Below are 26,963 nucleotides of genomic sequence, written 5' to 3'. Positions count from 1 at the left end.
AATTTTGTTTGCAGCTCTCATGGCGGAAATTGAGGAAATGGTATGATGTCCCAACGGTGGCCCAATGATAATCTATTTCGTAGGGCCATCGTTGGGGATTTCCGTTGGGCCAACAGCATAAACCGTTTCGTTGGGCCGACGAACAATATCTGCGTTGGGCCAACAGCGGAATTTGGTAGGCATATCCACCCACAATGAGCCAACCGTGACTACGGTTCCCCAACCGAGGCCCAACGGTCAATGTTACTTGGGTACTCAGACATGTTTTTCCTTGGCAGAATTAGGTGCTTCAGAAAACCTTTTTGGGAACATCAATGATGAAGACCAGGTCAAACTCAGGGGGATAGAGTGGGGACATCTTCCCTTTCAGAAAATTTTATTTTAACAGGATAAAATCATAATTTCATGAGTTATATGGTAATATTTTATGATAATGTCTCCTCCTGAATGAAGGGTATTGGCAAAGCTCAGCTCATTCAATCATCTTGATGAAACAGTATTCTGTAAAAGTTAGATGTGTTGCTATTGGCCTCAGTGTTTAGTGTGTAATTTAAGGATAGCATAAGCTATATGCAGACTTTTCATCATGCTTTCACTGAGCTTCCACTTCTACTCATTGAATGATTTGTTTTTCAAATATGTCCTTGCTGTGTCTAGTGAGCATCTTCTGATGGGGCATTTTTCAACTTCTTCTATGCTTTTATTTAATAGTTTATACATAATGTCCTATCATGAGCTGGATTTTTTGGGATGGTAGCATTCATAAAGATATGATATCATTATGATTCACCCTCTGAACTCCAAATACAGGCCTAAGTCAAATACAGGGAAATTATATGGAAACCGATTCTCTTCCTGGCATTAGGTTATCATGCTCAATATTGATAACTTTTTAGTGTTTATCCTTTCTGCTAATCCTATCTTATCTTTGCTAAATAGTGGGGTAATGAGTGTGTGGTGCTATTCAGAGCGACCTATCAATCGCAATAATACTGTACAACATACCACACACAATATGTATATATATACATATACTTACATATATAAAATGTATTTTGTGGTATCTATGGAGTTGTTAATTCAGGATCCTTATACTTCACTATAGGGAAACCCTAGTGACATCAACATCCTTTTTGCAGCATGTGAAAATCAGTAGCTCAGATCATCTCCTGAAATCTTCTCTGATTTCCAATTCTTCATTATGGATCTGCGATGAAGTTTATATTTTATTTGGAAATCTTAGGACAAGTTGAACTTATATGATGCTTAGATTAATTAGGTATGTGTATATTTACTGAACTGTAAAAGATTGAATTATTTTCATTCCAATGAAGACTAGGAATCTTGAATGGACATATTTTTGCACTATTCAGTGAGAGGAATACAAATGAATGTTAAAGTAAAATCTCAATGGACATCACTAAGAATATTAATTCATCGGTGTCATAATCAAATAGTACCTGTCTTATTACTCAATTTATATCTAAATGCCATAAGAATGGTTAAAATTTCGAGACAAATCGAAGCTGATATAGGAAATATGAATGTGAAAAAGTTTAATATTTTCATTTACATAAGTGCATATTATTACATCTATTGCCTTATCCTTGATTTCAACTAGTCCATTTAATTTGACAGGAAACTAATACGCCGATCCAAAACAGTAAAACTTAACAAAATCCGTGAAGAAAACATTATTGGGTTGAAGCTGACATTTACAGGAGGTTAGAGCGAATTTTATATTTGATAAATTTGATATTTGCCGCGTGTTTCTTGTAGAAATGAAGCGAAAAGAGCGCAGTCATGGCGATAGTCAATTGTCTGTGAAAGATGTTTTTGGTGTAATAATGTCATGAAAGGCAATGTTGTTTTGCCGATTTTGTAAAGATTTTGTGCGGACTCTTAGCAGCGTTTTGTAAAATATATTAATAACGGGTTATGTACTCTGTGGAAACTTCAGATGTCAACCAGCAGGAGACCGAACAGTACCTGAAAAGAAAAGCCTTCTTTGCTGCCAAAGATGGATTGGCATTGACTTTGCATTGTGTTCTTATCGAACTAAGAAAATTTCAGTCTGATGGCTCCGGAAGGAACTACGTAAAGGAATGCGTGGATGAGGTATGAATTGATATAGTTCATTTCTTTATTATCGCTGTGGGTGATATCCTAATGTTACTTTTCTTCCCATTCATAGTTATTTGAAGATGATGGCCAGAAGTGCACTCCTTTAATCATAGCATCACGAAGAGGTCATTATGAAGTTGTTCAGACGTTGCTTACTTTCTTTAACCCCGATGTAGAGAAGGAGGGAACGGTGAAATTCGATGGGTTCGTCGTTGAAGGGGCTTGTGCTCTTTGGTGTGCTGCTGGTGAGTAGTTTTTGTCCATGTTATTTTCTATGCTTCAGTGTAGATCTATAGTGCATTTTTTGCTGTTCTGCGAGATTTTTTCCATCGCAAGCCGATTTCATCCATTGTCTGTGCCATTGTTTACGAGGTCAACTGCAGTCATAAGGCAACTTCCTATTCTATTATTTCTGATGCCTTAGCTTACGGAGCTTAGCTTACGGAGAGGTAGTAGGGCTCGTATTCATCCTTAATAAGCTGCTCCAAGTACCTTATTCAGAGCCGTCCTTAACCTTTCATCCTGACCACTTAACCTTCGATGATTTTCTTCGCTCAAAAGAAATCAAATTGCTTAAACATTTTTTGCTGTAACTCTAATAAATTGTGGGAATGAATAAATTCAAGTGTATATTTAAAAGGACAGCAATGCTATGATTTTGAAATGTGGAGAAGGACAGTATTTTTTCAGTATATTAAGGACTGAGTACAGCTAGTAGTTTAGTATTAGGATGACACAGGGTAAAGGTCCGATGAAAGTGCCCAAAGAATATTTCAGTGAAAAATGGTGAGGAACATGTACAGATCAGTAAAGGAATTGGATGAATGAAGAATAGGATATTATGCAGGACTTGATCAATTAATTGAATGTCATGGTATAGTCAGATATGTGAAAGTATTTATTTTGTGCTCTTCACCATGGTTCCTCTTACCTTTAATCCTTTCCGAATTCCAATCTCTTCTGAGCAGGGGTGGATACATAGGGGCAGGGGGGCAAAAGGGGTGTTTTTGCAGGCCCCCCCCCCTTTTGCAGGGCCACCCGAGTAGGCAAACATTGCAGAATCACATTTGCAACTTTTTATATCATGAAATGGCATTTTTGTACACTTGTACAATCAGTTTAAATGAAAATTTCTTATTCTTGAATGTATATTATTATATTTCATTACGATAAAAGTATAGGTAGCTCAAAATATCTTTTGTGCCCCCCTGTTGAGTTTTTCCAGTATCCATTACTGCTTATGAGGATGCAGGGTAAAAAAGTCCTTTGACTTGTGGTTTTGGCCAGCGAGAGGTAACCCTGCAAAGGTGGAAGACTTTAATTTCACTGTGCAACACGCAGAGAAGGGGACCTGAAGCATAGTAGCACCAAGCCAGCTGAAAATTTTGGTTGTTGTAGAAATACATATTGGCTGTTTTGGATAGTGTCTAATTGCTAGATACAGCACCCACTTCCTTATGTCCACGTTATTTGAGGTGTATTCCTTAAATGCATTCAGCTAATAATGTTGTTGATCCCCATTAGGGTAGTTTCCTTCATCAAATAAAACGAAAGGCATTGATTGCGATTCGTTACCCACCATTAGTTTATTCATAATATATATAAATTATTTGGTTTTAGAAATCCCAGTTTAAACGAATGGCAATGGTCAATTTTAACCTCATTTGAAAAAGGCCAGATTGGCGCCCATGCGATTCTGCTCCACGTGACGTCACAGGGACCTAGTTTCTACACGAAAGGATAGGAGTTTTACATCGTCTGAGATTACCAATGGATGCACGAGACACAGAGCTCAGGGAAACATCTCTTAATGATCACTTGTTTAAATTGTCTAAGGTTGGAAAGTTTTCTTCGTTTGATAAGGTCGTAATAATCCATATTTAAGCCAAGCGCTACCTGCTAGCAGCCTGCGTCGTATCAGCGCTCAAGCCTCGTCTCAAGGTCACCTCACAGGGCGGCAGCGGGAACCAGAAATAGGTCACACGGACTTTTCCCATCATTTCTACTTAGCCATCGCGTTTTCGCGCGCTTGAAAATTTTCACTTTTCGTTTAATCGCAGGAGTAACTCCAGGAGTAATAATCTTTCGATTTAGGCAATAAAAAACTAATAGGAAACCACCCTATTCACTGTTCCTAAACCTACCAGGTAAAATATCATTATGTGTTGGCTGACCAGTCAGCAGCTACAGGGTGTTCAGAAGAAATTTTGCTCTGGTTTACGTGGGCTGAAGGCTAACTTATTTTCTGTGTGTGGACAAGTATTGATTTAGCACAATTATTAAAATAGACGATTCTCCAGTCAGACTGTATATGTTTTGTCTCCCGCTGCACATTTAAATGGGTTTTTATAAATCATCTATTTCCTAGCTGATAAAGAGCGATCTGAATTTCATGGGGAAATAAGGTAAAATAAGGTTTTCTAACTGATATTTATATTTATGATGGTATGATCTATCAAATTCACAACTTTTCAGTGCTTATCCTGATGATAATTACCGTATTTACCCGTAGAAGCCGTGCACCTTTTATCTGGAAATATTGGTGAAAAAAAGGGGCTTATTCAGAGATTGCCCGATCCCTGCTTGAATGTTGTGTGGAGGACATTTCAAGCGCAACACTCCGTCCGTCGGATGGGACGTTAAGCCGTGGTCCCCTTGGCACCTTTCGTTAAGAGCAGGCTAATGCCGACGCTGGGTTTCTCTCCATCCTTCCTTCCACACCCTTCCCTCATGGTGCAAATGACCTCAGCTGTCGGTCGCCTCCTCCAAATACCATACCGTACCAAAAAGGGGCTTACACGAATCCTCCAAATTTTAATGTAAGCCGCGTACCAATTTCCCTCAAATTCTTTTGGTTTATTTCTCCAGAGTTAAGCATTGAAGTAGGAAACCTTCATAGGAATTATATTTCTAACTTTATTTAACCTTATTAATCACGGTAAAGTAAATTTATTGACTTAGCAACGAATCATGAGTTCCTATATTAGACCGCATTAAAAAAGCGCTAGGAAGTTTTTTTTTGCCTCACGAGCCGGCTCAAAAATAGGGGTGCGTTGGATACTCGAGGGAGTGGCTTACATGAGTAAATACGGTTCTCTATTGCAGTCATTATGAATGAAAGGGTCGATTTGTTTTCATAACTGCATGGCTAGCCTTTTTGAAAACCAATAGGGTAGTTTGCAAACTTTCAGTGGAGGGACACTTTTAAAATCACCATCTTGTCAATTATTCCTGAAATTACTGGGAACATTTCCAATACCGTCCCTTGCCGCACCCATGCCGCCAGTGGCATAGCCAAGGGGAGGGTTTGGGGGGTCTGGAGCCCCCCCGAAATATAACCACACTATTATTTTCCTTCATAAAAGAAAACAAAATATTGAAAAATCATGAATTTACTACATATTTTTTAGTAAATGAAGTTTTTTTTATTATGAAAAGTGTTAAAATCAATTCAAAACCCTCTAATTAGTACCCCGTTTTTCAAAAAAATTTCCCTCCTGGTTTTGGACCCCCCCGAACGAAATAGGATAGTTTCCTTCATCAAAGAAATCGAAAGGCATTGATTGCGATTTGTTACCCACCATTATTGTATTCATAATAAACAAAGTATTTGGTTTTAAAAAACCCCCTTTTAGACCAATCTTATTGGTTAATTTTAACCTCATTTGAAACAGGCCAGATTGGTGCCCATGCGATGCCACTCCACGTGACGTCACAGGAACCTAGATGCATATGGGTAGTGGGGAGTTTTACATCTTCTGAGATTATCAATGCATGCATGAGGCACAGAGCTCAGGGCAACATCTCTTTATAATCACCTATTAAATTGCTAAATGTTGGAATGTTTCCTTCGTTTGATAGGGTATTAATAATCCTTATTTGAGGCAAGCACTACCTGATAGCAGGGTACTCTACGCTACCGCCATGCTCGGCAGCAAGCAGCCTGCATTGTAGCAACGTTCATAGCCTCGTACCCAGGTGGCCTCACACAGCAGCAGCCAGACGTCACACGGGCTTTTCCCAGCATTCATACTTAGCCGTCGCGTTTTCACACTTGAAAATTTTCAATTTTCATTTAATCACAAAAAATAGATATCGTCATTTAAAAATCTAAAAGCGTGAAATACGTACTCTAGGATTAATAATCTTTTGATGTAGGCAATTAAAAAATAATAGGAAACCACCCTATTAAAAAGCGAGCTAAGTGACAGACTAAATCAATCTTCTACAGGATGGACTGGGGAGTCCTATGTGTTGCCTCCTTGGCCGTAAGTTTCAATTTGAAATGGCAAATGTTTTCTTAAATGCAATTTTGCCGTTCTTAATGGAAAACCTGGAAAGTTGGGGAGGTTCTTGAAATTTATTTATTTCTGGAAAGTCAAGGAATGTCACGGGAAGTGTCAAAAATTCTGGAAAAATCAAATTTCATGTAAAAGTACAGTGGTGATTTTTTTCTCGTTCTCTTACTCAATGATATATCCTTGATATCTGATCATCAGATCATCATGACTCACAATTTCATGCAGGTGGTGCTCTGTAGAGGCTGACTAAAGGAAAAAATTTTGGAAAATTAATTGAAGCACTGAAGAGGGCGCCCTAGTGTTTGAATTTCCCGATAGGGTGGTTTCCTATTATTTTTTTATTGCCTAAATCGAAAGATTATTACTCCTGGAATACGTATTTCACACTTTTAGATTTTTAAATGACGATATCTATTTTTTGCAATAAGGAAACTTTCCGACCTTAGCCAGTTTTAGTAGGTGATTATTAAGACATGTTTCCCTGAGCTCTGTGCGTCATGCATTCATTGGTAACCTCAGACAATGTAAAACTCCTATCTACTCGTATAGAAACTAGGTCCCTGTGACGTCACATGGAGTGGCATCGCATGGGCGCCGAACTGGCCTTTTTCAAATGAGGATAAAATTGACCCTTGCCATTCGTCTAAACTGGTATTTCTAAAACCAAATAATTTGTATATTATGAATACACTAATGGTGTGTAACGATTCGCAATCAATGCCTTTCGTTTTCTTTGATGAAGGAAACTACCCTATTTAATGGCTCACGAGACCCTCTTTTTTTTACTCAAATTTTTAATTGTAAATAATTTTATTCGGATAGGTTCGGGACACCTGAGTGTTGTGAAAGCACTTGTTGAAGCCGGAGCAAACGTCAATCATCCAACAACAACAGAATCCACGCCTCTGAGAGCAGCATGCTTTGATGGACGTCTTGAAATTGTTCAATATCTTGTTGAGAAGTCTGCTGATATCCACCTTGCCAACAGGTATAACAATACCTGCTTAATGATCTCTGCATACAAGGTGAGTTGAAAACTTAGGTGGTATTCCAGAGCTTGATTCAATCTTTAAAAATTAATCATTCTTCCATGTAAAGTCTGAATCACACGATCATTTGTTTTTCGTCCCTCTTATTAAACATTTGAGCGGTTGCTTTTCGGGACTGGAAAAGTGATCGCTTGAGTGATCATTTTTCTGAGTCACACGGTCCCTACCGCTGTCGCCTCTCGCATCATTTCCGATATCACAGTTCTATGTCGTTACCTATGTCATCCCCACGATTGTCAAATGCTGCGCTGCAATCGCTCCATGCGGGCATGCATTCTGATTGGCTGATGGTGTTTCAGTGACGGAAGAAGCGACAAGACGATTGATGAAAAAAGTGATGGTAATCCTCATTATTGGAGTGATCGCAAAAAACAATTCTGCACGACGATGATTTCCGAGTGATCAGTCAAGTGATCCCTGTAGTGATCACTCGATAATAACGGAAAAAATGATGGTGTGATTCAGGCTTAATATTTAAAAAAAATTTACAAGGGAGAAGGGAGATCTACAGGGCCAATAGGCTTTATTTGATGGATTTGTTCTAGTATTTGAAGTAGTTTGTGCAGTAGACTCTTGTTATTACAAAGTTTACAGGACCGAAAAACAGGAGGTTCGTAAAAATGAAATTTGTAAAAACGTTTCTTTTAGGAATCTTTGGTTCATTAACCCTCTTAGTGCTATCCTTCTTCCTGTGGTATTGGCGAGAAATGCGGAGGGTATTTTCATAAAATGTAGCAACAAGGAAAAAAAACATTACAAAGCTATTTTATTACATATACATAAGCATTTTTTTATTTTTGCTCAAGGTTAAACTGGTTAATATTGACAAAATATTTTTACGTTTACTGAAACAAAATATATCAATGTAATAAGTTATAGCAAATTAAATAATGGACTACGTAAGAGCCGATATATCGGCCAGCCGCACTTTTCGCCCGAGCTGCAAAAGCCGATATATCGGCCCGCTACACTAAAAGGGTTAAGGTATTAAAGGCATCAAGAAGTGCGGTTATCCTGCAGAATGCATCACTGCATTACAATTGTGAGTGAACTCACTATTGTGACGAACTGATCTAGTTGGACGTGTGATGTAGCTGGAGCCGAAAAAAAATTGCTGTTCGCGAGAAGGGAGAACGGGCAAAATGCTCAACAGTTCCTGACTTCAGATCACATTAAGTGATACTTTTTTCAGATTATGCCCTAAATGAGAGTTCCTTTACTCCACACCGCGACACATTGGCCATCTCGAAAGGCGCCAAATTTGAAATTTTGGATATGATTGAATTTTTCGTATATACATGCCTCTGAAAGTTTGTTAATCGAATGTGCATAGGAAGAGGACTAACTGTACGTCCTATTAACGAATGGTAATGAGTGGGTCATCGTGATTCCACTGAAATGAAGCTTATTATAAGATGTTGCGTGCATTCTGAAGTATCTCCTACTGAAAAAAGAACCATAATTGCCGCTCTTGCACACAGTGCACAAAGAGAACTTAAATGTAGCGCAATGGTTATGACGTGGCGTTGTGTGTATACACCTAAATGCCGTTGCTTATTTGTGGAACTTCGTAATAAAGTTCTTTTTGTAACAGACGGGACTGGGACTGAGGCTCGTAATTTCATAATAAAGTTTTTTTTACTATAGATTGGATAGGCCGTTTTGTCGGGACCAACGTTTTTCTTTTTAATGGCAAGAACTTCGTAATAAGGTTGCTTGTAGTAACAATAGTCTACCGTGTTTCTCTGGTTATTTTTTACTCTCTCCTCACCCACTACTTCATCATTCCTCTTCTTATCCATCTAATTCTCCTTCTTTATCTTCTCCACACTCATGTTTTGAAGGTTTCTAGCCTCTCCTTTTCCTCCTTCCTTAAATATCCTCATTTTCATTCTGTGCCCTGTTCCCCTACACTCCAAACTCTTCCCTAGTCTTTTCTTCAAATTATTACCATACGATCCCCTCAGCTGCACCTTCCTATTCATGAATGCCTCCTTGGATAATGCTTTACTCTCCCGGACATCTTTTCTGTTGTTTCTCTTTTGAATACATATCCATCTTGGTTTCAGGGTCATCTGAAGGTTGTTAAATATCTGTTGTCGGTTGGTGTTGACCCAGATGAGCGTGCCCATTGCGGGGCTACAGCCCTGCATTTTGCCGCAGAATGTGGGGAGGATCATGTTGTCCGAGCCTTGGTCGAGGATGGAGGGGCCCAACTTGGTGCCAAGAATGGTATCGGCATGACACCATTGATGGTTGCTGCAGAACGTACACGTGCCTCAGTTGTGGAATACCTTCTTACCAGGAAAGAGGTAACTAACCTATACTAAACATTTGTGCATTCTATGTGTAGTGGTAATGATGGTGGAATAACAGCAGTTTTACTTAAAAGGGTGTAAATAGTGGAATATTTCACATCTTGCTCTAGGTAATATTAAGTCCATTTTTGGGTATAGTTCAGTCCAGGCTCCCAGTGCTGCGGAATGCTCCTGCATCAGATGCTACAGATTCGTGGTCCACACTCGCTCCCTGTGCTACTGGTGCTCCACCTACTGGATCACAGGTGGAGCAATTGTAGAATTTTGTTAGTTGTTTGTTTTCCGAGTATTTTCTGCATTAAGCATTGGTGTAGCCACTTGAACTTTACTTAGCCTGTTAGAGAGGTCTGTAATATAATTAACGAAAAGAACAGGGCCAAGGATTGATCCATGGGGTACACCACAGGAAACCTTATTAAATTTAGATCTGCATTGGATGCCATGATTAGACATTATAACAGACCGATGATTTTCCTGAAGATTTTACCCTTTGGTTTGTAAATCCTCTAACACTGATGTGATAAGCTTTAACAAAGATTAGATCATGATACATATAAAGAAGATAAGCCTAGTCAATAACACTTTTTGAATATCTTATGAGAGAAATTTCATTGAAACCAAAAGTAAGGCTAATCCGCAACTTTACTACCCCAAGTTGGCCTGTTTACATGGTACATTAACACACACAATTAATGTCTGTTTACGTGCATGATTTTTGTGGAATGGAACGGAAGATGAACAATGCATGAACCTAATTAAAACAGGTTATATTTTCCGTTCATGCACTCGCACAAGTTGGCCGGCTACACGGTATATTTTCATATTTATTCTGGGCATCATACATTTAGACATTAACTCGAATGGGTTAATTTTCCATTTAAACAGGCCTGAAGCGGAGTGTATGTGCTATAAAATTCACTAACTCATTATTAACTTTGTGGTATTCCATTATAAGTTTTCTTGGATATTACTCTTTTACTTATACCACTGCTTTTTTTACATAATGTGACCCGGGTTTTGATGAATTATCATCATCTTCAGGCTTAAAGTATGATCTATTTATCTTATTATTATTATCTCGATGCACTTTCTATGAAAATCGCCCATCATTTACCTAGAAACAAATTCTGCATGGCTTTTAAACCTAATGCCACTCAGAACAGACTGATTGCTAAATGCAAGGACCAGATAGACCAATTGGATAGATGTGGAGTGTATTCATTGAAATGCAGTGATTGCAATGGTGTCTATGTGGGGCAGATAGGAAGAAGCTTCGAAGTCAGGAAGAAAGAACATTTTTAAGTGCTTACAAAAATAACAAAGATGATAAAAAGTAATTTTGCTAAACACTTAATATGCAGCTGCCATAGGAGTAATCTTATGATGTTCAAAAATTATGCAACGACCACCATGAATTGGACTCTAGAGAGCAGATGGAAATTTAAAAAATATTGAAAGTAAGGACAGTGCTCTGATAAATGAATATCTTTACCCATCCTTTGCCCCTATCCTGACGTCCATTTTAAAATTCATTTGTTCCTCCGTTAGGTAACTAGGTAACAATAATAAGATAAATAGGTCATAATTTAAGCCTGAAGATGATGATAATTCATCCAAACTTGGGTCGAGTTATGCGAAAAAACAATGCTATAAGTAATAGTGTAATATTCAAGAAAACTAGTATTTGCTATGATTCATCAATTGCACTTATGAATTTGTATGATACTTCTCAAATACAGCCCTTGAACCCATCTTGTCAACAGGAAGCCTTAAGCATAATTGCAATATGTGTCAACATGCCCTGAAGAAAATTACTAAAATACACTACATTGTACACTACACAAAATATTGTGCAATAATATTGACTGTCGTGGAGGTGCTGTCAGAATATTGTGCGACCCACATTGCACAATAATATTGAACATCTATGGGCTGCTTAAGTTATTGTGAATAAGGATTTTCTCAGTCACTGTTAAATATTTTTAGATTAATGAGGTGAGAATTTAATTCCAAATTGTTTGAGTGAAATACAGTGGAACCTCGTTAAAGCGAGTATGGGCTATAGCAAGACCCCCGCTATTACGAGAGATAGCCGATGCACCGTCAATTGACCCTATAATAAGCGTGTTAAAAAATTCGTTTTTACGAGGCTCTTTTGGTGTTGGCTCTCGCCTTAGCGAGGGTTTCACCGCCGGAAAAACTTACATCAAGACTCTTTAATCTCTGTAATTGCTAGCAATCTGTTAGAAATGAAGTTAATGGAGTGCTCAGTCTCAAATGTATGTGGTAAACTGTCGTTTGATAAATAAGTAGTTAATTTTGGTGAAAATATTGTGGCATTAGCATTCGCGAATGCTTGATCTTCTTTTGTTCCTCGGGCGGCAGAAAGCAGTCGTCAGCATACCCGCACGTCCATGAGTTACATGAATAGAAAGCATTTGATGGCAGACACCATGGCCAAGAAAACACCAAACAATTAGTCGTTGTTTGCGTAAGGAAATTTAGTGATGCAAATAAACATCACCTTTCGTCTGGATTTATGCTTACGTTTATCAGCTAGAAATTTATCTGTCATCGCACCACTCTGTTCCTGTATAACTGTTCGCAACAGGTATACATATTGGCTTTTATTTGCTCCACCTCCGGTAAAGCGACAATTCGCTATAACGAGTGTTTATTGGTGCACCGTGGGGTGTCGTTTTATCGAGGTTGCACTGTAGTACATTGTATCTTTTGTTCATCAGGTTTCCAGAGAGGAGAGGATTGATGCCATGGAGCTACTTGGTGCTTCTTATGCCAATGACAAGGATAACTACTGCCCAGAACTTGCTTTCCATTATTTACGGTGCACAATGGAGCTGAGGTTCCCATCCACTGGGGAATCTCCTATTCCCAAACCACAATGTGTACCAATTCCTGCGTATGAAAATCGAATTGAATGTCAAAATATGGAAGAGCTTGATGCTATACGCTTTGATCACAATGCCTTGCACATGGAGAGTTTGTGTATACGAGAAAGAATACTCGGACAAGCTAACCCAGAGGTATTTAAACAAATATTGCTCTCTTACTTTGTTTGATTGCTGCTCAAATAAGAATTAATGAATAATTATGGGGGGTTCCCTTTGGAAAAAATGCCTTAAATAAATACCATATATTCTGGTTTATAAGTTGGTCCTAAATTTTTCCAAGTAATATATAGATTTTGGGCTATGCTGACGTGCATTTGGGCTATGCTATGTAAGATGCATTATGTGTTAATGGTATTCATCTTTAACCATCTTTTTGTGCATAAAAATTGCTTATACAACCTTTTTAATTCTTTATTGGACTAAAGCAATAATTCATTATAGGGCTTAGAGTTTAATTCAAGGTCTAATGTCATTTTACAATCTCCATACCCTGGTAGTAATAGCTGAAAAATTTCAAAAGAAAAAAATCCAGAACAAGTGAGAAAGAAATTTTTGAGTGAAACAGTGGACCTTGAGAAGCATCCTAAGTTTAAAATTATCTTCCAATACATACCAAATGAAAATTAAAAGCTGCCCTTGCTTTAATATGGCTGCTGCATACAGTGGAGATACAGGTATATCCATTTCTGAGCCCTCCCCTTCCAATGTATTGACAGTAGATTCTTTAGTCGGCTTGAAATTTTATAAAGCAGCTTTATGAGACCAGACCTAGCGTGTAGAATTACCTTGAACTATTTTTCTGTGTCAAAGAGATCTTCCTATGAGTCAGATTATGCTTAGGGTTAGGTTCTAAGATTGTTGTTTTATAGTTAAAAGTGACTAATTTTCAGAAAAGCCTGGAAAGTGTTGCATTCTAGGAATATAAAAATGTCTTTATATAATCTTTAGGGTAAAGGTTGAATTCAAGTGATCTTCGCAGAAAAGTACCATTGGTTGGTTAGCTATCTAGAAGGACCATCCATTATTTTGATAAGTCTTGGTCCTTTTAAGCATGTGTGTGTTAAATATGTATATCTATTAATTTAAAGTTATTGATTTTTAGGCGTAATAGTTATCGCCAAAAATAACAGAATGTCAGGAAACATTCAGGTAGTATAGCTAAAAAAATGGATTTGTAGTCTTCAGAGTTATGGCTTCCCATCTACATGATGGGCTTGGTCCTAATGTTGAGGAACCTAAAAAGTGCATTGGTAGTTAAAAAAAGTTCTACAAATCAACAAGCCGGAAATATACTTATGTATGTGGTATAAAATGACTCTTGGGAATAGATCATGAATCAGCATACATTACAAACGCACTGAACAGTATATCGATGGCTAAGTTCTAACAACACATACCTCAAAATTTGGCAGGTCTGAGTTTATACTGCTAATACTGTTAATGAAAAATAAAATTCTAGCAAAAAACAACTCATTGTTTGCAAATGAATGCTTCTTTTTCAGTTTTATGTATTTTTGGTTTTTAATTTCAATTAAAATTGTATACAATTAAAAAAATAAATCGTTTATTTGCTCTCCTGAAAAGTTGCTATTTTTGAGGTACCTGTTGTTAGAACTTAGCCATCGATATGCGAGGGCCGTTTTGTTTTTCAACCTCAGATGGGTAATGATCAGAAGACAAAATGATTGATTAAAAATTATTTCATTTGTAAATAATTTTTTATTTATTCCAATGAATGCTGCCATTGTCCTGAAGCTCATTGCCCATTTGAAAACGCTTGCCATCTAGCCACATCTTCATTGCAGCATAATGATGGAAGTCCCCCGGCACTAGGTAGGGATTGCACTGCGGTTGATCAAAAATATCCCATTTAAATTGCTCTAGGAGTAGTTGGGCTGCATCAGTGCAGAGATGATGGGCATTGTCATGGATCAGAGCACTTCCTGAAGTCAGCATAAAAAAATTGTAATATGCAACAAAATATATCATGTACCGTATTTCTCCGAATATAGTCCCCCCCCTAATTTTGAGGGTTCAGTTTCGGGAAAAGTTAAAAAAAAAATGCGTTTGAATATAGTCCCTCCCTTTACTTTTACCACGGGCATTTTTGGAAAAAAAGGGGGGACTATATTCAGAAATATACGGTAAAAAACTATTGACAATATAACCACTTTGCAACGAATTCCGGTGGTGAGGATGATCATAAATGAGTGGAAGGGTCGGGCTTAATTGCCGACGAACGGCCCTAAAGACTCCCTAAGCTGGGTCTGAGGCCGGGCCTGAATGCATCCAACAATTGCTACCTCAGCGGTCACTTCCCTTCCCTTGTGTCGGGCGGAGCCAATGTGCTGTTGCCTGTGTTGAAAAATCCACGACAGCTATACCTGACGTCAGGTGTTCTGCATATGAAAATGTCTGTCGGCTCCACCTGATGTCCGGTGTGAAAGGGTTAAACTTAAGGATGTTTCTCACAGTGCACTATTTTACTTAAAAATATCTTTTTCACTCTTTTCTGTATTTTTTTCTTTCAAAAATTTTCAGTTGCAACTGGAATGGTGTGAGGATTATAGAAAAAATGACAAAAATTATAGTATTTTTAGTCTTATTAATACTTTAAGGGCCAATGCACCAGTTCTGGTACATTTCACTTTGAAAAATGGTGTTATTTTTATACGAAGCATGGCTGTAACTTGGTGACTTAAAAATACATAATTAGCTTTGTATTAGCAACTTTTTTTTAAGGACAAAAATCCTATTATCATCAAAAGTATGTCCATTATTATTAATTAATTTTAGGTCATGTGGTATACCCTTTCATCTTCATAAGTTAATTGTTTGAGGCGTAACTTGGTGAAAGCGATTCATAATTAAATTAAGAAAGAAGAACTTTGTACTTTCACATTAATATTTATTCACGACCATGGTTTCAACGTTAGACGTCATCCTCAGGTGAACTCTACAGAGGTCCATCACATCCATTTATACCAGGCAAGGAGGGGTAGGGAGGAAGGTAATTAGGTTGAACGGATTGGTTAACAGAGAAGAGGGAGGGGGGAAAAAACCTTGGTCATGTGGTATGGAAGAAGTTAGGGGATAAGGGAGCCTCCTCCCCCTAACTTCTTCCATACCACATGGGAGCCTCCTCCCCCTAACTTCTTCCATACCACATGACCAAGGTTTTTTCCCCCCTCCCTCTTCTCTGTTAACCAATCCGTTCAACCTAATTACCTTCCTCCCTACCCCTCCTTGCCTGGTATAAAAGGATGTGATGGACCTCTGTAGAGTTCACCTGAGGATGACGTCTAACGTTGAAACCATGGTCGTGAATAAATATTAATGTGAAAGTACAAAGTTCTTCTTTCTTAATTTAATCTTCATAAGTGTTAAAATATAGTCATTTAGCATATACATAGGTTATTTCAATGTATGTTATTTATCTATTTCTACAATTTTGCTCCAGCAATTTATGTCTAAAACATTATAAGAGCCCATGACAATAACAAAACTACAGTATCCAAGGTGATTCACAATACTGAGCCATCAGTAGAAAATTGACATTTTAAGGCATTAATTTTTCTATAAGAAGTAAAAATAATGGCATTTTCATTCCTTACTCCATTTTAATGTAATTTTCTCAAAAAGGCTAGGTTTGTTAAATGTTTTTCTCAATCTTTTGATATTTCACATTCCAGGTTACCACACATGTCGTGTTTCGTGGTGCTGTGTTTGCGGACACTGCTCGTTTTGATCGGTGCATAGACCTTTGGATGCACGCTCTCCACTTGCGACAGATGAACGATGTGCCTATTGTCAAAGATCTACTGCGATTTGCTCAGGTAAGCATCTTGACTCGATCCCATCCTTGTCTCAACTTGTACCTCTGTAAATCATGTTTCTCCAATTTCATTTCTCCTCAGTGAAGGCTGGTGTATAGTAAAAATTAGTGGTAGAGTTAAATTAAGCACTTAAGGAAAAATTAGCTTCACACCTATGGGGCATTAATAGAAAGAATTTATGTGCCAATACCATAGAGCTAGAATATGTACCTAATTGGTACACCAACTGGTGCTACTTATTTTTTTAATGTCACTCATTCCTTACTTGAGGTGCAATGGAATTGTCAGTTTGGGGTTGTACTGACTACCGTATTTGCATGAGTATAGTCCCCCCTTTTTTTCCAAAAATTCCCATGATAAAAGTAAAGGGGGGGGACTATATTCAAATGCACTTTTTCCATTTTTTCCGGAAACTCAAGCCTCAAAATTAGAGGGGGGGGGGACTATATTCGGAGAAATACGGAATTTTTTCAGTATTTAAAACTTTAAAACATTGATGACTGTCATAAAAATTCTTCTACTTTTACTGAACGACACCGTTTCGGCACGTATGACGTGTGCTGTAATGGGGTCATTCCATAGGCGGATCCAGGGGGGGGGCACGGGGGCACGTGCCCCCCCCAGACCCTCAAAAATATGCATGATTTTAATACGGTCCCATTATCATTGCGTTCGTTTTGTATTACGAGGTATCCTTGTGCCCCACCCAGAACAAAATCCTGGATACGGCCTTGCTTGTGCCCCTCCCAGAAAAAAATCCTGGATCCGCCCCTGGGTCATTCCCTCAGATCCAGAATAGCTGTTTATTGAAAAAATTGCTGGCCTTGATGGTGGTAGGGTAGTGTCTTCACCTGCAAAAACTGAAGGTTAAGGATTCAAGTCTCGCCGAGGTAGGTCACTCCTAACAAGACTTGGAAGTTTGCAGTCATTTATTGTTTTTTGTTGTAGCCCCTGATGTAAGCAGGCAGAAAGTGCTGTTTCCAGGGTGATGAATGTAAAATAATTCAATTTTATGGTGATTCAACGTCTCCGTAGGGGATAATTTTTCAAGTTTTGTAGATGTTTGCTTTATTTAGGCATGGTTGTATTAATTTTTTTTGTCCTTTGCAGGTTTTTTCTCAGATGATCCATCTGGAATTACCACCATCTCTTCCGTACGTCGAGGAAGTGCTCAGATCTGCTATTGAGGAGTTGAAGAAGAATAAGGCCAATCTCCTGTGTCCTGGGCCGAAAAGTGATCCTGAACTTATTTTGGTTTGTTCAAATTTTTGCCTCCATAATTTTTCGGTTTCTCGTTCTCTCTTTCTTCTTGTTTTTCATTGATCAAGTATTGCTGTGATGATCAATTTTATGGATAAATATGTAGCCATGTTAATTAAAGTGAAGGAGTTCATCTTATGCTTCTTCTCATTATTTTGCCTCCATTCTACATGTTCATATTGATTGGTTCTGTGGGATCTGAATCCCAGTATTTTCTGGATCAGTTGAATGTACTTATGCGTAGCCAGGAATTTCGTTCGGGGAGGGGGGGGGGGGAGGGTGGGGGGGGGGGGGGGGGGGGGTCCAAAACCTGGGTGGAAAATTTTTGAAAAACAGGGCACTAAGTATGTAGAGGGTTTTAAACTAATTTTAACACTTTTCATGATAGAAAAAACTTCATTTGTGGAAGAAATATTTAGTAAATTAATGATTTTTCAATATTTTTTCTCTCTTATGAAGGAAAATAATTGTAGGAATAGAAGGGTCAACAACCACATGGTATTTCATTGAGACCGACCATGGGTTCATTACTGAGTAACATTATCAAGGTTTGAGACATTTGACAGATTGTGGCAAACTGAAAGTCCTTTTTCCCTTGAGTTGCCATCTTGGATGGACCGTGAGAGCTTTATATATAATACAATTAGTCTCTGTACAGTTGCCATCATAATCAAGAAACCTGGATTATGTAGTGGAATGGGCAGTGACCCAGAAAGTTGAAAGTCCATGGTTCGATTCTAGGTTTAATGGACTTGTTTGCATGGCAATTAAATTGAATTAATAGAAAATATTATTATGCGGGGCAGGATCTATGCATTTCATACAGTATCATCTTTTGGGGATCTACCCTCTTATCTTTAAAAATATTCAGAATTCAGAAAAAAGCTGTAAGAATCATTGCTCAAAAGCCTAATAGATCCCCCAGTAAGCCAAAATTCAAGGACCTGAATCTCCTTCCGATTTCATGTATATATCTATTTTTAACCATAATGTTTGTAAAGAACAATATTGTCAATTATGAAGTGAATAGTGCATTCCACCATCATCACACTAGGACAAAAAACGATATTCATCAGAATTATGTACAAACAAGAGCTGCCATAATGGGGTCCAAAGAAATGGGCATTAAGCTGTATAATAATTTGCCATTACAAATGATTAACCCTTTTACTTCCACCGGGTCAATATATCGGCCCTTGCTGGTTGAGCGAAAACTATCGGCCCGAATTATTTCTCTTTTTTTGTGATTGTGGCCTTTTCAACAGCTGTAATTTATGTAAACCCCCATAATCTATCTATGGTTATAAGATGTAAACATATCTTAAGAATTGGGAAAAAAATCTAGACTTATTTAATAAAATTAAGTAGCTGAAAAATGTTTAAATCTGAAATGTTGCTAATTCTGGAAAATAGCCTTGGCAGTCTTCGTACATCCCACCTGAAATGGGCTGGCAGTAAAAAGGGTTAAAAGAAATGAAAAGCATCAATGTTTTAAATCTGATCTAAAAAGGTACTTAAAAAATAAGCTATTCTATTCAATCGATGAATATCTCATTGACTCTTAATGTTAAAATATTAAATTGTATATAATGTGTGAATATATGTATTTAATTATGACGTGCCTTATATCTATGCATACAAATGTATTAGATTTCCGGGCAAATAAAGATTTATTATTATTAGATATCCAGCTAATCAGGTCAATTTTTTGCAGGATGATTTGGAGAGTAATTTAGTCACGGTCCTGTACATCCTGTTAATAATTACCAAGCTCATACGAGAATATAATGGAGGCAATGCTGTTAGTCCTGTTCAGTCCCACGATGATATAGAGTTCCGGGTTTATCGTTTGGTGTTCCAGCTGAACAAATTACAGTTAAAGATGGGGGATGGAAAAACATTGTTGCATATGGCTGTGGATCCTGACGTTTTGGTTGACGATTTTCATACAAATGACATATGCAGGTGTGATATGAATTTAAAGGACTGCAGAGATTTTTGTATTTTGAGTCTCACGAGGGCAAATGAGTATTAAATTTGCTATTTCTTATAGGTTTCCATCTTCGGAAGTTGCAATGCTGCTCATAAGGTGTGGTGCCGATATTAATGCGATGGATCGCGAAAGAAACACACCCCTTCACATTGTTGCTCGGTACTTGTCGTCTGCAAGGTTTGATTAATGTTAATTCAAAAATATATCCATCAAGAGTAGAATCTCATTGTTATGTAGTTGCATATATTTAATGTGAGGTGTTGTGGTGTGTTGATATTGCATTCATTTGCATACCCAAAGGTTGGCCATTGCATATGTAGTATTAATTCTTTGACTCCCTTACCTAACATAGTTTATAATCAATATTTTCTAATGGTTAAAGTAGGTTTGCATGGATTGGCTGGTGCATATTTTATATCTATGGATCATGACCAAAGTGGTCATCATGGCCATAATGCTTTAAAACAAGTAAAATTTGTTTCAGATTTATTTGCAATGATATTTCTACATGTCATGAACCAATTATACTTAGCATGTTAAGAAAAATAATGACGGCTGGCCAAGTATACTTGTATGGTGGCAGTCAAGGTGTTAAATTTTATAATTGTTTTCCTATTTGTTCGTGGAGATTTAGTTAAATTAATATAAATAAATGTACTACCAATGTAGAGTTTAGTGTAGAAGATTATTGAAATTATGTCAGTAATAAGCATTTTGGAGTTGTGATCTTATCGTTGCATGGAGATAAATGTTGAAGTAGTCTAAGCAGTACTACCTATGTAAGCAGTTTATAGATAGAACTAATTTTTAATGCTCGAAAGATTTGTATTAAAAATTTCAAACCAAAAGTATTTATGGAACAAATTCATGCATATGTGTGGAATTTGTTTACATGCATGTATTATTAGATGTATCTCAATACTTATTCCAAGCACTAATGTATTAGATACACCTTCTGTATCCTCCCCACAGTATGGCACTAACAAGGGGTGCGAAAAACCTACAGAGAAAAAATTGTTCTCCTTGACTGGGATTCTCTGTGGATTTTTCACACAATTTGTGCATTGCGGGTGACTCTGTAAAGTTATCACCGTGGCTAATCCCAGTATACAAAAATTACCAAGAGTGAACACCTCTTGTGTCCAAAGTTTGGGCTTTGGTCTCCGGCTGTGGCGCTGTGCGCACGATTTGGACTGCTTGTCGCATTATATGTGCAGCAGTCCATACCACCTTGTCCGGTATTGTCCTCAAATTTCCACGGAGAGGAATGACGCCTCGGTAGCTTAACTGGCTAAAGCACTTGGCCGGGGATCCTGGTTCGAATCCCGGTCAAGGTGAATGATTTTTTCTCTATGGATTTTTCGCACAATTTGTACATTGCGGGTGACTCCGTGAAGATATCACCGCGGCTAATCCCGGTATATTTAAGTCTGAATCACATGATCATTTTCTTTGGTCGCGACAAGTTGCTTGGACTATTCTGCTGATAATTTCTTCCTTGATTCTCCTGTCGGTAGTTATCCTGCTTCCCAAAATAACAGAATTCATCCACCTCTACTGGTGTTTGCTTCCCTATTTTAATGTTATTCTTATTTATAATTTTTTATTATTTAATACCATTGGATAAAATGTTAATCATAATGTTTGAGTTAGGCACTTTACTGTAAATAAATTTGATCTACCCAAAATTTACATCTGCAGATGAGTTTTATGTTGATGGAAATGTAGAATTTTAGTCTACTTAGCATTCTCCTGGGTTATTTTCCTAGGGGGCATTCAATAATTACGTGAGGCGTTTAGTGGGGGTATGGGAATCAGCCGAATCTCACGATATCTCATCAAGGGGGGAGAAGGGTGCTGGCAAGTTTCACCTAATTTTTTGTCCGCAGAAAACAGAGTAAAATTACGATCTTAAGCCGGAATCACATGATCATTTTTTTCTTTGCGGAAAGCGATGACTAGAGCGATCGCTTTTCGTGACTGGAATAGTGATTGCTCGAGTGATCATTTTTCTGAACGGTCCCTCCCACTGTTGCCCTTCGCATAATTTCCAATATCACAGCTCGTTGTCATAGGACTTGCATCATGAAAATATATACAGTAGATTCCGTTTAATGGGTCCACCGGTTACTTGCGGCAGCCGCTTAATTGGGGCAGATCTTGAAGAACAGAACCTAACAGAGGAATATCCCAGAGTATTCTCCGCTTAATTGGGACAGCATGCCGGTTTATTGGGCCATGAGTCGGCGACATAGACTCTATACTCGCGACTAAATTAAAATTTTTGTTTTCAGAATACTATTTTTTATATTTTCCTCCTTTGATTTACTCTTATTTTTCACAAATGCTCCTATTCTTGCCCTATTTTGAAAGCTCTTTTTGTTTTACTGTCCGCAAGAGGATAGGACTTTTCTTTAATAGGACTTAGTAAAAGACATTCACTCACCTTCGCCCGAAGCTGTGAAAAATATTTTTAACTAAATTGTTATTATTCTTAAAAATCATAATAAATTAACTAAACTTGCTGATTTATTAATCACATTGATAGTTTAATAAACTTATGTTGCGTTATAAAAATTCTATAGTCTTCTTCCTAACATTTCAACGTTTGTTTTTGCCCATATACAGTTTAGTTCGCCTAATTGGGGCAGCCGCTTAATTGGGACAGAGTGCACTAGTCCCGATATGTCCCAATTAACCGGAATCTACTGTAGCGTGTTCGTTTATCTATGTTGTTCCCACGATTTTCAAACGTTGCGCTGCAATCGCTCCATACAGTGACGGATACAGATGGGGGGCATGCCCCCCCTTTTGGTGCCGCTCGTATTGCCAAACATTGCAGAACCACAATTTTAACTTTTTTGTATCATAATATGGCGTTGTCTTATATTTTTACATAATCACTTTAATTAAAACTTTCTTAAACTTTGCATGTGACGTGATTATTTTTTATTTCAATAAAAGCAAAGGTAACTCAAGGTATCTTTTGTGCTCCTCCCTTGGGTTTTTTCTGTATCCACTACTGGCTCCACGTGGGCATGCGTTGTGATTGGCTGATATGGGGTTATAGTGTCGGTTTCAGCGAGGGAAAAAGAGTGACGAGACCAGACGAGACCAGACGAGTGGTGAAAAAAGTGACGCGAATCCTCATCATAGAGTGATTGCAAAAAACAATTGCCGGCGATGATCAATTGCGAGTGATAAAGTTGCGAAAGTGATTACTCAGAAATGACAGATAAAATGATTGTGTGATTCAGGCTTTAAACTAACAAGGGGAATGTCCGAAAACTGGGTCTCAGAATTCAGTCAAACTTTGTAGTGTTGTTGTCGATTGGGAGATGTCCGCAAATCACTAACACCAACATGCAACATAGAAATAGCATATTTGAAAGTAGGCTTCTGTGTGAAAAAATGGGAAAACATCAGATTGCAGAAAAAAATTCCACACTGAAAAATAACATGAAATTTCAATGAAAATCATGGAAATAATGATTAATAGCAGGCTTTTGTGAAATAAATAGCGGTAGCAAATTATGAAAAATATTTATGTATATTATATAATGGCTATTAGAGGGGAATATCATAGAATTAAGTGCTAGAATTGGGCAGCTATTTTTTTGGAAATACATTGAAAAATTTAATGAACTCTTGGAAAATCTATGTGAAGAAGTGTCTAATGTGTTGTCAAAAATTGTTTTTAATTTTTCCTGTTATAACTCTCTCAAATTTGTAATGGCCTTCCTTTTTTACAGTGATTACGCAACCCTTGATGCCATAATATTGGCCTTGATTGATGCAGGAGCGCACATAGATACAGTCAACAATGAAGGCAAAACTCCGTTGGAAATGGCATCAACCAGTAAGTTAATATGATGTGTAATTTGTTTTTCTTTCACGAGTAGAATATAGATTGACACTAGGCTAATTCTTCTGCATGTCACTGGCAAAAAACTTAAATTCAAACGTAACTATAAATTGCATTTGAATTTTAGATTGTTCTTGGGTGTGGAAAATTAATGCCTCAAATATTCAATTACATCCATGACAAGCACATACTGTCATGTTTGTTATTAATGATTTTTACTTGTTCACAGCTTGACTAATGTTTTTGCTATGCAAATACATCAATAAACCTGTTACAAAGATTGTAATAGTTTTGCAAGATTATCCCTTAATACATTTATTGTAGAAATTTTCAAGGTCACCCTGGAAATGTTAGTGCCATGTGTAGAGCTTCCTCAAGAATTCTGTGACGATTGCATGGATGGCAGTATATTTTTAAAATAATGTTATGAAGTTTGAATTTTGTTTTGCCTGTTTGAACTTGGTCAGTTTGCTTGCTTATGTATGTATTTCAGTCATGAAAAAATGAAATGTCTTGATGAAAATCGACATATTTATGCATGACGTGAGAAGCAGCAGGTGGTTTGGTCCTATATTTCTTGACCAACTGCTGGTCACCTATTTGTGGGAAAATGTTAATGTGGTGTTGTTGGCGATTATTTATTTAAAGGGGAGAGATGGAAGAAGGGGGCAATAGGGACTAGAGGTTCCCTATCAACATTTTTAATGCAGTTTTTTAATTATGTAATTTTCTATAAATATCTTTCCTAGTAAAGATATTTCTAAATTGAAATTTCGAAAGTAAACATTTCTAAGCATATTAAATAGGCAAATTTTCTAATTTTTTTTTACTATCAAATCAGTCCTAAGTAATGGTATTTTTGATTAGGGTTACATTTTTGCTATAGTTTGATTTTCATTCTTGTAAATATCATAATCAGAAGTAATAGACATAATTCTTGCATTTGCAGTATTCCACTGTTGGAAAAGATAAAATTATGGAAAATTTTAAGACATTGCATGCCCGGAAACTGATTTTAGTGCTATTCTGGCTCTTAAAAACTGGATAAAAGTTAATAGAAAATTTCAATTTCGCTAGAAAAAATACTATTAGAAGTGAGAATTTCACTCCTTATAAAATTTTATAATGTATTATTGTTCTATAATCTGTTTAGTGAATTTGGTCCTTGAAACTGCTCTGAAATCTAAGAAATAACCCATTCAAAAATGCAATAATCCTGGGTACAGCTGCCTCCAGATTATCCGGCTGTGGCATATGTGTTGCAGATTATCCGTGCATCATTTTCACTCTCGCTCAATATTTTCCGCGATGTTCTTAAAAAAATAAAATCGGATTGAAAATGTTGTATAAATCCCAGTTTAGACGAATGTTAATGGTCAATTTTAACCTCATTTGAAAAATACCAGATTGGCGGCTATGCCATGCCACTCCACGTGACGTCACTGGGACCTAGATGCTATGCGAGTAGGCAGGAGTTTTACATCATCTGAGATTACTAATGCATGCATGAGGCACAGAGCTCAGGGAATAATCGCCTATTAAAATTGCCTAAGGTTGGAAAGTTTCCTTCGTTTGATAGGATATTATTATCCTTGTTTAAGCCAAGTGCTACCTGCTAGCTGGGTACTCCGCTACGTGCTAGCAGCCTGCATCGTATTGGCGCTCATAGCCTCGCACCATGGTGGCCTCATATGGCAGAAGCTGGAACCAGAATGACGTCACACTGGCTTTTCCCAGCATTCATAATCAGCCGTAGCATTTTTGCTCGCTTGAAATTTTCACTTTTCATTTAATCACAAAAAATAGATGTTGTCATTTAAAAATCTGATAGCATGAAATATGTACTCCAGGAGTAATAATCTTTCGATTTAGGCAAAAAAAAATATTAAACCCCCCTATTGGCCAAGTCTCCTGGTGCATTGCACGGCTTCCTATGTATCAATTTTTATCAGTATTAGCTGTGAAAGCTTTAATTGTGAAAGGAAATATGTATATTGTTTCATTTTTTACTTTCAGGTGAAGCTAAATCGATCCTCCGGTCACATACGAATCTCAGCTTGAAGTGTATGGCTGCCAAAGCTGTCAACGGGAGAGTGCTTAAAAATCAGAGTAGTTTGGAAGTGCCCAAGGCACTGAGGACTTTCATCGAGCTGCACAGTGTGAATGCGAGGAAAGAATTGAACTGGGGCTGTGAAGGCCAGTGATAAAATTTTCCTGTGGTGCAATTGAAAGAAGTCAAAATTGGTGTGCTTTTCTCCACATCTCATTCTCATCGTTTCTGTTAAATCATCTTTCTCAACTCGTTTACTACTGATTGTCATCGAACCATGATGGGAGAATGCTTTTATTTTAATGCCATGACTCGTTTATGGCATACTAACCACGTCCATTATATTTAAAAACCCTGCCAAAGGCATTTCCTAGTGCGGATAGTTTAACTTTGTTATTTCTCTTTTACAATGGAAATTTTTGTAAATTTTTTTCTACTTACAAAACTAGGTTTCTTTTTGAGTGGCTGAATTCAGGTATGCTTAGCATTTTGTGCTCTGCATGGCTGAATTACTTTGTTTGTTATCAGTATTGTTGATAAGGTCTGTACATGTGTAACAATTATTGATAAAATATTTTCCCTTAACTTATGTCAGTTATTTCTGACAAAATTCTCACCTGCAATCATACTGATATAAGATTGACACATTCTCAGGTACATTTGATAGTGGATCAAGTACAGTGGTGCAAAAATTAACACAAAGCCAATTGGTATGTATCTGAAAGTGGCCAGTTCAAGAACTACATGTCTTCAAAAATTTTGCCCTCGTAATACTCTCAAAAAACTGTGAATTTTAAAAGCTAAATCTCCCTTATACCGCGAAAATATTCTCTGAAGTATGCTTTGCCCACGACAAATCTTGAAAGGAGTTAACTCTCTTCGGGACATCTGTGGATGCAGCTGACATATTGGGCATTGAGATTGCCTTAAGGCACAATCGTTCTGATGATGTAGTGGGTGAAGTATGCAATGACTCAAGAGGTACCACGGATCAAGTCTCGGTGACGGATGACTTGATGCTGCACACACATTGTACGCAGTTTTCTGATCTCAAAACTGCGTAAAACCTATCACAAGGTCCATAGGATGTTGCATGGCTATTGAATTCTTATACGCTTCTTTATTTGTTGAAATTCAACTCTTATATTGCATAACCATGTGGGTAGTTGACTGAGGAGTTAGTTTCGACTACCTTTTCCGCATCGTTGAGCCCCGCTTCTAGGCCCCTAACAATGGCTGCATGTATGATGTGTCA

At 37.5% G+C, this 26,963-nt stretch overlaps 1 protein-coding gene across 3 annotated transcripts; it reads left to right on the top strand.

The window, feature by feature from the left end:
* Window positions 1-1,111: 1,111 nt before the first annotated feature.
* Window positions 1,112-26,293, top strand: LOC124169150 (protein fem-1 homolog B). 3 transcript variants are annotated; one of them, XM_046547658.1, is made up of 13 exons: window positions 1,112-1,279; window positions 1,639-1,724; window positions 1,961-2,118; window positions 2,195-2,369; window positions 7,248-7,450; window positions 9,544-9,786; window positions 12,537-12,836; window positions 16,397-16,540; window positions 17,651-17,794; window positions 19,515-19,765; window positions 19,854-19,952; window positions 23,546-23,652; window positions 25,675-26,293. In XM_046547658.1, the coding sequence occupies exons 1-13, from the start codon at window positions 1,260-1,262 to the stop codon at window positions 25,860-25,862; spliced, it is 2,118 nt and encodes a 705-aa protein (XP_046403614.1). In that variant the 5' UTR covers window positions 1,112-1,259; the 3' UTR covers window positions 25,863-26,293. The 3 variants fall into 3 exon arrangements, with proteins under 3 accessions (XP_046403614.1, XP_046403613.1, XP_046403615.1); XM_046547657.1 differs by having other exon boundaries at window positions 19,854-19,970; XM_046547659.1 differs by lacking the exons at window positions 1,112-1,279; window positions 1,639-1,724 and adding an exon at window positions 1,811-1,859 and having other exon boundaries at window positions 19,854-19,970.
* The last annotated feature ends 670 nt before the right edge of the window (window positions 26,294-26,963 follow it).

Source organism: Ischnura elegans, chromosome 12 (genome assembly GCF_921293095.1).
Source record: "Ischnura elegans chromosome 12, ioIscEleg1.1, whole genome shotgun sequence".
NCBI classification, from domain to species: Eukaryota; Metazoa; Arthropoda; class Insecta; order Odonata; family Coenagrionidae; genus Ischnura; species Ischnura elegans.
The sequence above is the reverse complement of the archived record's forward strand: the minus strand, read 5'-3'. Positions and strand labels throughout refer to the sequence as shown.